The sequence below is a fragment of the Schistocerca cancellata genome, chromosome 7, assembly GCF_023864275.1.
Source record: "Schistocerca cancellata isolate TAMUIC-IGC-003103 chromosome 7, iqSchCanc2.1, whole genome shotgun sequence".
Lineage (NCBI taxonomy): Eukaryota > Metazoa > Arthropoda > Insecta > Orthoptera > Acrididae > Schistocerca > Schistocerca cancellata.
In genome coordinates this window covers 246,583,768-246,598,179 of record NC_064632.1, presented here as the reverse complement: position 1 = coordinate 246,598,179, position 14,412 = coordinate 246,583,768, and the positions used below count along the sequence as shown (strand labels likewise).

General features: G+C 41.8%; 1 protein-coding gene and 1 non-coding gene across 2 annotated transcripts in view; both read right to left on the bottom strand.

Moving 5' to 3' along the window:
* Nucleotides 1-1,157: 1,157 nt before the first annotated feature.
* On the bottom strand, nt 1,158-1,232 carry Trnas-uga (transfer RNA serine (anticodon UGA)). Its single transcript has one exon. It is a non-coding gene; the product is annotated as a tRNA-Ser (tRNA).
* Nucleotides 1,233-1,499: 267 nt separating this feature from the next.
* The window catches only part of LOC126091923 (cholinesterase 1-like), a 379,556-nt gene continuing 366,643 nt past the window's right edge, over nt 1,500-14,412 (bottom strand). The window contains exon 12 of the mRNA XM_049907243.1: nt 1,500-6,096. Within this exon, the coding sequence (XP_049763200.1) occupies nt 5,859-6,096 (238 nt within the window). The 3' untranslated portion in view covers nt 1,500-5,858. The remainder of the gene's footprint in view (nt 6,097-14,412) is intronic.

The window sequence follows — 14,412 nt, the reverse complement described above, 5'->3', positions numbered from 1 at the left end:
TTGGCTGTGCCACTAAAAGTTGACTTATAGAAACTAATTTTCCCTGGCCAACAAACACCACTGATGTCATGACTGCATGATGGACAATTGGCTGGAGGGGGCCAAATAGTTTTCCCATTCACAATTCAATTAATATTAAAATTGCTCATAACAAATTTTCTTAATGTTGGAGCCATTATTTTCAAACTGTCCAGGAAGCGCATCAGTATGTAAGAACATCAACTGTCCACATCATTCAAGGAATTGGTACCCAAATAGGCTTGGTAACGTAAGCCTCAAAGGCCGAGCTGCATTGCTGGTATGGGGCCGCAAAAACTGTTAACGCTTCTCTCTAAATTATGTTGGCCTCAGGCACTTCTCCGCCTACCACTGCGAGGTGGTGCCTAAGGAACAGGAGCTCAGATCTGATCTCCAGATCTCAGTGCCTTGAAGACAAAGATGTAGGACATGTCTCTTTGAGTAGTTGCTGCAGCATGGAAGTAACTGCCAGCTTAAAGTTACCGCCACCTTAGAACACAGTTGTCTATCCATGACCTCGGAAGCCACAATGTTTATGCACCAAATAGCAATCAGGTAACATGACAGATGACTGATAGTTTGTAGCACATACAGTAGCTGCTCTTGTTCAATCACATTGAGGAGCCATATCAGGCATCAGGGGTGAGGGGTGTCTGTGCTCTCCACTCTGCCTCCGCCTCCCCCTCCCCTTCCCCCTGCCACCAAATTCTCAGGAAAAGGAAAAAAAATTAGGGTTGTCAGGGTATTTTTTTTCCAAGAAAATGATTTAAAAGTCGCTATTACACAGTTTTCAACTTTTTTTGTGGCTACTTCCAAGTTGCCATTTGTCTTCCAAGATATTAAAAATACTCCATACCCCCAAGTCTTGCCCCCACCCCCAACCATCCCTGTTATGAAATACATCAACAGCTAGACACCATCCACTGCAAGTAGGTGATTAAGATGAATGCCTATGTTGTCATCGGACAGCAGCTGAGTGACACTCTTAGCATACTTCATTCTTGTTATCTCAGGCATGACTGACATGATGACAGCCACAGTCGCTGTAACACTGCATTACGACTGAGTGATAAAATTCCAGTCACTACAAGTTGGACAAACATTTAATTTATTGAAACTTCCTGGCAGATTAAAACTGTGTGCCGGACCGAGACTCGAACTCGGGACCTCTGCCTTTCACGGGCAAGTGCTCTACCAACTGAGCTACCCAAGCACGACTCACGCCCCGTCCTCACAGCTTTACTTCTGCCAGTACCTTGTCTCCTACCTTCTCGGTCCGGCACACAGTTTTAATCTGCCAGGAAGTTTCATATCAGCGCACACTCCACTGCAGAGTGAAAATCTCATTCTGGATTTAATTTATTATTGCTGCATTCACAACCAGTACATAGAAATGTAAACATTTTATGTTGTACAAAAACATTGTAGTAAACATGACAACAAAATGATGGGCTTTATGTTATGGTAACAGAAACATGACATTCTCTTCTGACCTTTTATTTACAAACTTGCTGACTTGTCATTCCTCTTACGGGCTCATTACAATCAATTTGTGCATTGCCCTGTGGATAAGACATGCTCCTATATAAATTACATTTCAGTTAAATAAGCACAATTCACTGGCCTATAACAAAGACTGTTTGTAGTGTCCCAGTCTCTTGTTTTTAAAAAGAGGAGAAAATTAAAGAACTACAGTGACTGAGATCATGTTGTACACTGCTGGGAGAATATCTAAGTTCTGATAACAGCATTTCAATCTGCTCATAAACGGAGTATGAAGACAACTTTCTGTAGGCTAGGTGCACAATAATTTTGATTGGACTTACCATCTTATTGGGACATGAAAATCTAAACACCTTCTGTACTTATTATTCAGTACTTAAAGACAAAATTAATGAATGGAGTTCTGTTTTTATAAATTTGCATAAAACATGATACCAGTAGCTCCTTATTTGGCACAGAATAATTAACAACATTGTTGATAATAGTGTTTAACATTCACATGTTGTTTGTGCATGCCATCCATTTTTGAACACTAAATTTTTTATTTATATTCTTCCTATTTAGTCCTTAGTGCAGCTTTACTTCTATAAAGTATATGGCATTAACTGTTAAAGTAATTGATTGCCTGAGGGGGTAGTGGAAAGTGGAGGAAAAGAAGCCCTGCTCCTGTATACACTGCAATGAGGGGAGAATGAGCCATGCCTGCCTCTGTTGATGTTAGTATCCCTACCTGTCATTTATGCTTCCGTGAAAGAAGTAGTCAGAGAACAAGGTAAAAATTGCTTAATTATTATTTGTAATCAAAAGTGAAATTGTCTTACATATCAACATGTTTAATAAGATCGTAACTTCAACAGTTATGTACACTTATCACAAGGGAAGGAAACAGTGTGAGGTACAACTAATTAACAAGCAGACAACAATGGATATCTCACCCAGTACTGTCAGCTACCTAACATTGGCTACAACCAAAAATAGCTGACTACCAGCCAAACACTTCCAACTTCTGTCAATTTCTACCAGTTCAGGACTAGGAAGCTGACAGATCAATTTAAAGTTAACACACTGTAACGGCAGACAACATATTTCCAGTTGATGCCATATTGAAAACCGAGTCTCTAGAATTTTTAGCTCAGTTGTGGAAACCAGTTAACTCAATATAAACTGGAGAGAGAAATCACAGGTGTAATCTTCCAGAAAAAAAAGGTTAAGGATGCGTCATACTGGTGAGGACCATTTTGGAGTTGTTAGCAGTGTTTGTGTTAACAACTTTCAAATGATTGTTTCTCTTAAATTTGATATAAAAAGTCAAGAGGTGTAACATATAGATACAGTAATCAACAGACAACAGTAAGTGATATTTATGTCTACAATGAAGTTCCATATGCTATATAACTGCTAGAAAATTATCTTTGAGAAAAACAAATAATGCTACTATGAAATGTAAAATATTTTTAGAAATCCTCATTTGCACCAAGAATTAAAAACCATTTTCATGCTGTACTCAGGAAATACTGGAGACCATCAAAATACATATGACATAATTTGTAATGATCATTTTGTAAAATAGAGCTACTTACGTACAATAACCAACAGTTAATTCATAGCTGCTGAAATATGATGATGCAGCTAGTTTATTCAGTTTTGTCGACCATTTGCAACAGAAAATCAGTCAGACTAGGTAATTACATTTGCCAATGTTTGACACAGAGTTGTAATTGGTTATGTTTTGCAATGAAAAAAGAAAAAGAGACAGAGAAACAGGAAGAAAATGTGTTTCTCTCTCTCTCTCTCTCTCTCTCTCTCTCTCTCTCTCTCTCTCTCTCTCTCTCTGTGTGTATTTCCTACATTCTTTCTCTCTCTCCCTCTCCCTCTCTGACCATATCTTTCTCCTCCCTCCTTCTGATCATATCCTTCTGTCCCTCTCTCTTTCCATCAGCACCTCTCCTCCACTTCTTTTCCACCTGCTCACTACCCATCTACACCTTTCACCTTCCTAATGCATCTCCCAGCCCTCCCTCCTTTTGTTTGTCCTGTGCCTCACACTGTCCATCCCCTCCTTTGTCCTTCTCAACCTGTCCCCAGCTCTTATCAACCAAAGTGTGGTTTTAACACCACAGTACTTTATTAGGCATGTTCCTACTGGTGGTTATGCACCATTGTCTGCCTCTGACCTAAGAACAGATTGACCCAACCAGTTACAGAGGGATCTACAGCTTAACATGGTCTCCGAACGACACTACAACTAGGCATTTTTTGCATTAAAAATACTGCCAAAGATGAAGGAAATGGTATGTTACGAGTAAAAATTGTAGGAATAACTGAGGACTGAACCTAAGACCTTTGGATCTGTTATTGTATTAACATCAAAGCATTTTTCATTGTTTGCAACTAGTTTGATTTATTATTTAGGTTGATTATTTAGGATTACGTATAAAGTAGGCACTGAAAAATAATCAATGATTAAGTAGTTATGTTGCCTAATGACATATAAAGATATTTTTTGTAGGCATAGAGAGAGAAATGTTTCCATCAGAAAAGACTATCAGGATCCAAAAGTGGCCACATTAAAATGATTTATTGAATCTTCACAAATCCTTTGGTGAAATAATCATATGAAAAAGTTATGATGTTACTGCTTCCCCCATTTGGTATTGATATGCTGTCTCGTGGCTCCGATATGTAAAGTGGAAGCTAACCTCTCTTGTACAGAAGTAAGATTTCTGAGGAGGTGATTACAGTAGATCTTCAGCAATATAATGAAAATTACATCTGACAATGGAACATAACAGTTGTGAAACTGATCTTGCAGAGGAGAACTGGCAGATACAAATCAATATTAACAGTGAACTAGAAATTAAACAGGGACATTGTTGCATAGTATCAGTAAATAGTTATTGCATTTCTCACGTCTGTCAACAGAATTCAACAACTTGTCTAGACCCATCTTGGCAGTTGTGAAGTCATGGCTTTTTGGCTTATTGTTATCAAATTCACTGCCATCATGCCTCTCTCCAACCAAAAAGTTTAAAAACATATAAAGAAGAAACAGTATAATACACAGGTGAAATATTTACAAATGTTTTTAAAATTAATTAAAGAAGAATTTGGATAGTGGTTCATGCATGAATTTCACTGTAAACTTTCCCAATTTTTGCTTTATATTAAAAAACTATGAGATACAATGAAAAGATATTTAAAGACTTGGCAGACTGCTCTTGATCTTAAAAAGAAGCACTGTGCTTTCACTAAAAATGAAGGAGCTGCACTGGAGAAATGTGTTTAATGGATGGGAATGTAAGGTGTTCTGTAGTGTTTTAAGATGTGGGTATAAGTAGAGGAATCAGGTGGACAGAGATGTGAATAGGTGTTCGAGTGGATGGTGGGGAGACAGAAAGGGAGTAGGAGTTGGTGTGTGGACTGTCCCACAGTATGAGCAGGAAGGGATAGGGAAAGATGGTGAGTGAAGGGGAAGCTACACCTGGGAGGAAGAGGGGGGGGGGGGGTGAAGAGCTGGGTGTATGCTGTAGGAGGGAAAGAGTTTTAGTTAGTAGGATGGATAACTACTGGAGTGAGTTTCATTGTCTGGGAAGAGATTATGACTTGAAGTCCTGTCAAGAATGAGGTAATAAGAGGTGGAATGCAAGCTCAGACTAAGGATATCAGCACTGCCCTGTCAAAGGAACCATCCTGCCTTTCGCTTTAAGTGCTTTAGGGAAATCATGCAAAACCTAAATCTGGATGTTAGATGAGGGAACAAACTGCCGTTCCCCCGCATACGAGTCCTGTGTTTTATCGCTGTGCTATCTCACTCGGTCATTCTCTAGGAGAGGTAGTCGACTCAAATTTTTGGCACGGGAGTGACAGCGTATTGGGATTGGAAATTATAGGCTACTCAATACAGTTGTTAGAGATAAGTTTGCAGATAGTAGTAGTCAGTGTTCAATGTGAGGAGAGTGGGAATTCAGTGAGATGGTAAATGGACTCACGGAAAAGGTAAAGGGATGAGGAAAGTGAGGTGGAGTCTGTCGTGTTTAATGATTTGGATGGAGTGACATAGCTTTGGTGGAGTGGACATCTGTGCAACATTGGCATAGGTAGGATCTAGGTTTTGTAGGTGTGGAAGGATGCACGTTGACGTCGTGCGTAATGGCATCTCCCCGTGGAGTAGTCTTTCCAGTTTAGTACTGAGCTCTCTGGCGCTAACTATAGCTCACGACGCCACTGCTGACTGAGCCTTCACGTCACTCGCTGCTGTGGATCTCCGTCACCAGACACTGCGAGACTTGCGAATGGTGGCGGGCAGCAGAGCCGCCCCATTGTCTGCGTTGCGTCGGTCACCGCGAGAGGAGCTGCCGCAGCACCCCGCACAGCAGGAGCACGGCGACGGTGGCGCCGGCGCGGCGGCTGCCGGACCTGCCGATGCCCTCGGCGCGAGTCACGTTGAACTCGCGCGCCTCGAAGTCGCGCTGCACGCGGAACGGCCAGTCGACGCGCAGGTAGGGACCGCCCCGTGGTTCGTACGGCGGCCACTGCGGCACACCGTCCACCCGGCTCGTGTTCGGCGTCGGGTCCCTGCGCAGTGGGGATGGGCCAAATTGTCACTTTCCACTATGTGAATGCTACCTTCCGGTCACTGTGATTCCTAGTTGCGATTTTCACAGTTTAAAATCGCAGTTCACGAATTCTGAAGTTGTATCCCTCCGTACCCTACCACCGTTGAAATGCGATTTATTTGATTCTGACCATTGTGAATTGTTTTCTTGAAAGCCTGCAACTGTGAAAACCATGGGTTTGTGTTTTATTTATGTTTTACACGACGCGTTTCGGGAAATGATGCTCAGTGAAATAAACAGTTCACGTAATATGCAAAAAACTGGTGATTTCTCAAAGTGGGGAACAATCAAGAGTGGGGTGCCGCAAGGTTCGGTCTTGGGTCCTCTGCTGTTCTTAATATATATTAATGACTTGCCATTCTATATTCACGAAGATGCAAAGCTGGTACTTTTTGCCGATGATACAAGCATAGCTATCACACCCAACAGACAAAAATTAACTGGTGAAATTGTAAACGATGTTTTTCAGAAAATCATTAAGTGGCTCTCTGCAAATGGGCTCTCATTAAACTTTGACAAAACACAGTATATACAATTCCACACAGTAAATGGAATGACCCCATTAATAAATGTAGACTTCGATCAGAAATCGGTAGCTAAGGTAGAATATTCAAAATTTCTAGGTGTATGCATTGATGAGGGGTTGAACTGGAAAAAACACACTGAGGATCTGCTGAAACGTTTGAGTTCAGCTACTTATACTATTAGGGTCATTGCAAATTTTGGCGGTATACATCTGAGTAAATTAGTTTACCACGCCTATTTTCATTCTCTGCTTTGGGATGGCATCATATTCTGGGGTAACTCATCATTGAGTAAAAGAGTGTTCATTGCACAAAAGCGTGTAATCAGAATAATTGCTGGAGCTCATCCAAGATCATCCTGCAGACAATTATTTAAAAAGCTAGAAATCTTCACTGTAGCCCCACAATATATATATTCACTTATGATATTTGTTATTAACAATCCGAACGAATTCAAAAGTAATAGCAGTGTACATGGCTACAACACTAGGAGAAAGGATGATCTTCACTACTCAAACCGAGCGAGGTGGCGCAGTGGTTAGCACACTGGACTCGCATTCGGGAGGACGACGGTTCAATCCCGTCTCCGGCCATCCTGATTTAGGTTTTCCGTGATTTCCCTAAATCGCTTCAGGCAAATGCCGGGATGGTTCCTTTGAAAGGGCACGGCCGATTTCCTTCCCCATCCTTCCCTCACCCGAGCTTGCACTCCGTCTCTAATGACCTCGTTGTCGACGGGACGTTAAACACTAATCTCCTCCTCTTCACTACTCAAGGTTAAATCTAACTTTGGCTCAGAAGGGGGTAAATTATGCTGCCACAAAAGTCTTTGGTCACTTACCTAATAGCATCAAAAGTCTGACAGATAGCCATATAGCACTTAAAAGGAAATTAAAAGAATTTATTAATGGCAACTCCTACTCATTAGATGAATTTTTGGATATAGGAAGTGGGTAATTTCCCAGCCTCCACAAAAAAAGAAAAAAAAGAAAATTATTGAGTGTCATGTAATATTTTGTCTAATGTAATATCTTGTATAGGCACCATTTACTAACCTGACACGTTCCACATCATTACGAAGTGTCGTATTCATGATCTATGGAACAAGTACTAATCTAATCTAATCTATTTTCAGGTGTGTATTACTCTGTACTGTACCATTTTTTTGTAATGTTTTCGATGTTTGACGCTCTGCTTTGCTGTGTTGACTTTATTGCAATACATAAAAACCGCTCAATTTTTAGTTTAACTACATATATACATCAATACCTAACGAAAAATTGCGCGTTTTTTATATATTGCAGTAAAATCAACAAAACAAAGCAGGACCCCACACATCGAAAACATTGCGAAAACATAGAAACACACATTTGAAAATGAGAATCATATCCCGAAACGCACCGTGTAAAACGTAAATAAAAGAAAATCGTATCTATTACCAGAAAGTTATTTATAAACAAGCCCATGCGATTTATCACCGTAGATGTTACTGTGTGGTTAGTCACAACTCGCAATTAACAACGTACCTTTGCTTGTGTATACTGTACGGGAGGTACTGTGACTGCGAGGCTCATGTACGTTCCACACTACTTTTTTGCAGAAAGTGACGTAATCGTGACCTAGTGGCGCCGTGAACGAGACCAGATACGAGACTATTTGTCGATCGCTATAGCGCTGAGTTGATGTTTACGGGCGTGAGAATCTCACAGCTGTAACGAGAACTCTTTGTAGGAATGTGTTGGTGATTTCGCGACGTGATCAAAAATACTATGTGATCAAAAATATCCAGACACCCCAAAAGGATACGTTTATCATACTGGGTGCGTTGTAGGCCGGCCGAAGTGGCCGTGCGGTTAAAGGCGCTGCAGTCTGGAACCGCAAGACCGCTACGGTCGCAGGTTCGAATCCTGCCTCGGGCATGGATGTTTGTGATGTCCTTAGGTTAGTTAGGTTTAACTAGTTCTAAGTTCTAGGGGACTAATGACCTCAGCAGTTGAGTCCCATAGTGCTCAGAGCCATTTGAACCATTTTTTTGGTGCGTTGTACTGCCAGGTACTTCATATCAGCGACCTCAGTAGTCATTAGACATCGTGAGAGAGCAGAATGGGGCGCTCCGCGGAACTCACGGACTTCGAAAGTGGTCAGGTGATTGGGTGTCACTTGTGTCATACGCGTGTACGCGAGATTTCCACACTCCTAAACATCCCTAGATCCACTGTTTCCGATGTGGTAGTGAACTGGAAACGTGAAGGGACACGTACAGCACAAAAGCGTACAGGCCGACAGTTGAAAAGGGTCTAATGTGTGATAGGCAGACATCTATCCAAACCATCACACAGGAATTCCAAACTGCATAAGGATCCACTGCAAGTACTATGACAGTTAGGCGGGAGGTGAGAAAACTTGGATTTCATGGTCGAGCGGCTGCTCATCAGCCCACGTCACGCCGGTAAATGCCAAATGGCGCCTCGCTTGGTGTAAGGAGCGTAAACATTGGACGATTGAGCAGTGGAAAAACGTTGTGTGGAATGACGAATCACGGTAAACAATGTGGCGATCCGATGGCAGGATGTAGGTATGGGGAATGCCCGGTGAACGTCATCTTCCAGCGTGTTTACTGCCAACAGTAAAATTCGGAGGCGGTGGTGTTATTCTGTGGTCGTCATGGAGAGGGCTTGCATCCCTTGTTGTTTTGCGTGGCACTATCATAACACAGGCCTACATTGATGTTTTAAGCACCTTCTTGCTTTCCACTGTTGAAGAGCAATTCGGGGATGGCGATTGCGTCTTTCAACACGATCGAGCAATTGTTCATAATGCACGGCCTGTGGCGGAGTGGTTACACGACAATAACATCCCTGTAATGGACTTGCCCGCACAGAGTACTGACCTGAATCCTACAGAACACGTTTTGGGATGATTTGGTATGCCGACTTCGTGCCAGGCCTCAACCACTGGCATCGATACCTCTCCTCAGTGCATCACTCCGTGAAGAATGGGCTGCCATTCCCCAAGAAACCTTTCAGTATCTGATTGAACGTATGCCTGCGAGAGTGGAAGCTACCATCAAGGCTAAGGGTGGGCCAACACGATACTGAATTCCAGCACTACCGATGGAGGGCGCCACGAACTTGTAAGTCATTTTCAGCCAGGTGTCCGGATACTTTTGATCACATAGTGTATTTGTGACAAGGAAGAGTATGAATGTTATTGTTCGTCGTTTCGTTTTCAGCAATCTAAGCTGTCCTCTTAGGTTCCTCCCTGACCGCACAGTCGGAAATCGACACGTATTCGGAAATAAACAGCTAAGTATCTGTGACGAAAAAGAAAATGATTTTTTTTCTGTTCGTTTCACATGTAGCGACGTAAGCCTGTCCTCTTATGTTCCTGCCTAAACAAACACTCAGGCCGGCCGCGGTGGTCTAGCGGTTCTGGCGCTGCAGTCCGGAACCGCGGGACTGCTACGGTCGCAGGTTCGAATCCTGCCTCGGGCATGGGTGTGTGTGGTGTCCTTAGGTTAGTTAGGTTTAAGTAGTTCTAAGTTCTAGGGGACTTATGACCTAAGATGTTGAGTCCCATAGTGCTCAGAGCCATTTGAACCATTTCTGGAACAAACACTCAGTCGGAAATCAGCACCCAAATATTTATTTCATCTTTCGTTCTCTAATCAGACGGAAATGTTTAATCGGAACATACTTATATTACATTCGTAACAAACTCCAAGACTGTGTTAGCAACGCTAAGATGAAAAAAAATATTAGCATGTAGCGGGATGCGAACCCATACCCTTTTACTGCAGAAACCATGACGATATCCATTACAATGAGGCTCCATCATACGACTTATCTCAAGTCTTCATTATCGTAATGTTTCTTCAGGCCTTGTATCGTTGTTGCGTTGTGAACTGACATTTAATGGTAAGAGTGACTTGTCTGTGATACATCTACATTGCGCCATTGCTTTAAACAGCATACTGGGGCACACACAATACTAAGTACATGAATGCACGCAGTTCACACGGGGGTCGTTCACACGCGCTCGGTAAAGTCGAAAGTCCTCTAGTCACGTAACGACTGCAAAATACGAGGCCCAAGCTTTGGATCCGTACAAACAGTAATGTGAAGTCTACCCGACCTGGGCTGTGCTCCTTCCTGCTTTGACTTTCTCGAAGGTATCGTCGTGATTGCGGTAGCCATTACAGCAGACGAATTAAAGCAGAAGCTTTTTATATGTTCAGCTGATTCGTTCACTGCAAATCTGGAAACTATTGTTTAAAAAAAAAAAAAAAAAAAAAAAACAAGCTGCCCACTTCGTACTCGTTACTTACATTGCGGTATGTAGTACGAAAAGTACTTACGAATCTCACCAGATGCTAAATAAATATACTGGTTGTGTAAAGTGCGTTCTAATTTGTGCTAAAAATTACAACTGTTGCTGTATTTTCTTTCTCTAAAAGTTTGAACCTGTAAACTACATACTAGTGATTTACATAGTGGTATTTATCACAGAAAAGTCTTGAGAGGAAGCTCCCTCACTGCTAAGTAAATGTGCTGGTTGTGTGAAGTATGCTCTAATTTTTGCGAAAAATTACAGTTCTCTGCCAGAAAGGTAAATTCTTGCTTTGCTCTTGAAAGTAACTGAAACTACGAGAAAAAATACCAGCGGGTACACGCCTTTACTAGTACCACAATATATTTCGTCTGCATATTTGCTTAATTTGAAGACATTCTTGTTCGGGAAAAAGTCTGCTAAAATAACTAGCTTGTAAATTTTCTTTTATACTTTATAGGCGGCTGACAGTAAGTCACATTTTAATTTTTTCTCACATGTGTTTTTTATGTTTTTTGTTCTCACAATGAATGGTAGCTTGTTTTTACCGGATAATCAACTTGTTTTGAAGATGTTAAAATTATATCGGCTCGACCACTTGTTTATAGTGTAAAACACTAAGATTGACGCGTTTCGGAAGTCAAGCTTCCATCATCAGAATAATAAAAAGTAAAAGAACCTGTTAAAACGCACTAAAATGAAACATGCACCAGGAACTATAAAACTGATAATAAAATTAAAACATCGTGGCTACTTCCCTTGTTGCAGCCGTGTCTTCCAAGGTGCATCTCCACATAGTCGTCAAAATATAAAAACTCCGACATGTTGTCGCCTATGGTGTTCAACATCTAACCACATGGCTCTCTCCTCTATCGTCGTAAACCGCCCGTGCGTCTTCGTTGATACCACACATCACGTAGCTAAACACGACACTGAAACGCGAGTGAGCTCACGCGCAAGTAAACAAGGAAGTCACAGAGATGTCTATACAAACAAGTAACGTATACATGTTCCAAGAACCTCATGGAATGATGGTATCCCGCCAATTGCTAAAAATGTATTTACTAAAAGAAACCAGTGAAATGTTTGAAAAAGTTATTTGTATCACCAGTTAGCTGTTCATTCAGTGTGTTTTGATTATCCACTCTATGTATCGTAATTTCCAGCTGTTCTATTAGATCCAGCTTTTTGCCTTTGTCCTGCCTATGTAAAATAACGAGACCCTGATCTATTCCCAACATGGGGTGTCCCGTTTCCCAAATATGTGTGGCTACAGCTGACTTTTCGAAATTATTAAGCCGGAAAGCATCGCTATGTTCCTTGTTGCAAATTGCTGCAGATTTCAATGCTGGGCCATCAACAAGTGTCAGCGTGCGAACCATTCAACGAAACATCTTCGATGTGGGCTTTCAGAGCCGAATACCCACTCGTGTACTCTTGATGATTGCACAACACAAAGCTTTACGCCTCGCCTTGGCCCGTCAACACCGACATTGGCTTGTTGATAACTGCAAACATGTTGCCTGGTCGGACGAGTCTCGTTTCAAATAGAATCGAGCGGAATTGAACCTCATGAATCCATGGACCCTAGTCAACATACGACTCTGATAGGTGACACGTGCATAATGATCCTGTCTGATCACCTGCAGCCATTCATGTCCATTATGCATTCCAACGGACTTGGCCGATTCCAGCAAGACAATGCGACAGCCCATACGCCCAGAAAAGCTACAGAGCGGCTCCAGGAACACTCTTCTGAGTTTAAACACTTCCGCTGGACACCAAACTCCCCAGACATGAACATTATTGAGCGTATCTGGAATGCCTTGCAACGTGCTGCTCAGAAGAGATTTCTACCCCGTCGTACTCTTAAGAATTCCTGCAGGATTCATGATGTCAGTTCCCTCCAGCACTACTTCAGACATTGGTAGAGTCCATGCCACGTCGTGTTGTGGCACTTCTGCCTGATCGCGGGGGCCCTACAACATGTTAGGCAGATGTACCAGTTTCTTTGGCTCTTCAGTGCATAATGACTGCGTTGGCTGTGCTTATGTAGGCTACAAAAATAAAAAGAGCGAACTGTTCCGTATACCGAAAGAAATGTCTGTTTACACAGAGGAATTTTTAGCCATTGAAAGAGCATTAAAAAGCTGTAAGATACGTTATATGACAATCCAAGTTGACCATTACGTAATGATAACGGACTCTCTCCGGTGGAAAAATTAACATCAATTGTAAAGACAAAGCAATCTGCTATTTACCATGTCAAATAGCTGCTCCCGTATCAGAATTACGAAGAAACACTACAGAAGTATAATTTGTATGCTTGATAGGAAAGGGAGTCTTAGCGTAAGTAAAAGTAGGTCGGCTCGTGACTCGTGATTGGATAGCTCCGTCGATAGTTCACTTGGCCGCAAAAGGCAAAGGTCTCAGGTTTTAGTTCCGATTAGGTACACAGTTTTAATCTGCCAAGAAATTGCATCAGTTGTATGCGCCAAAGGCCGTAGTGGAATTGTGGGGAGAGACAAGGAAGACAAACTGCCAAAGAAGACAAGAAAGAATGAAATACAAGACATGTGACCTCCAGTTGGAGATCTTATTGCTGCAAACAGCTACATAGCAGAAGCAAATGGAGTAAGGAGTGGGAGATCGGAGATCTGTATAAGAGCGCCTGTTACAGGCAAATCCAACCATGTACATGGAATGCAAATGGTCTGCCACAAAGTTGAATACGGAACGTAACTCCACTGGCTAATGGAACAATAGGCTGTTCACAATGAGTATCAGTAGACCGAACGATAGCCGCTATCGGCAACACCTCCACAGAATCCATGTCGTAACATCACCACGCTGATTCAGGAAATCAGTCACATTTTACTTAAGCCGACATAAACACGAAACAAATTACGCTGGCTACATACGAAGCTGTTTACAAGAAACAAGAACTTCTCTTAGAATGTAATGGTACTCTCGATAACAGTGAATTTATAAACTTAATAGAATTCTCGTTAAAAGTAGGCATTAAAATCTATCTGAACAGTTCGTCTGTGTGTGTGTGGGGGGGGGGGGGGGGGCGAGGGGGCGTTCATGCATGTTTATTTCGCTTGTTGAGTAACTGGTTTGTTAACTTCAGATACGGAACCATTTGGTCACTTAGCTTACTTATGGACTATAGGAACTTGTGGAAAGGAAGTCCTGTAATTTTGAACAAGCTCTGTTGGTGTACCCAGAATAAAATAGAAGATTGTGTAAGTTTACTCCAAAGGATTTTATAAGTGTGATTTATTACACTTATTATTACAACGTCATATAGAACAATCGAGTTGATCATTGATCATGTGTTAGATTAGAGATACGGATTGATACATGACGTTCAGGCGTTCGGAGTCGACGGGCATTATAAGGGAAAACAAATATGAGTT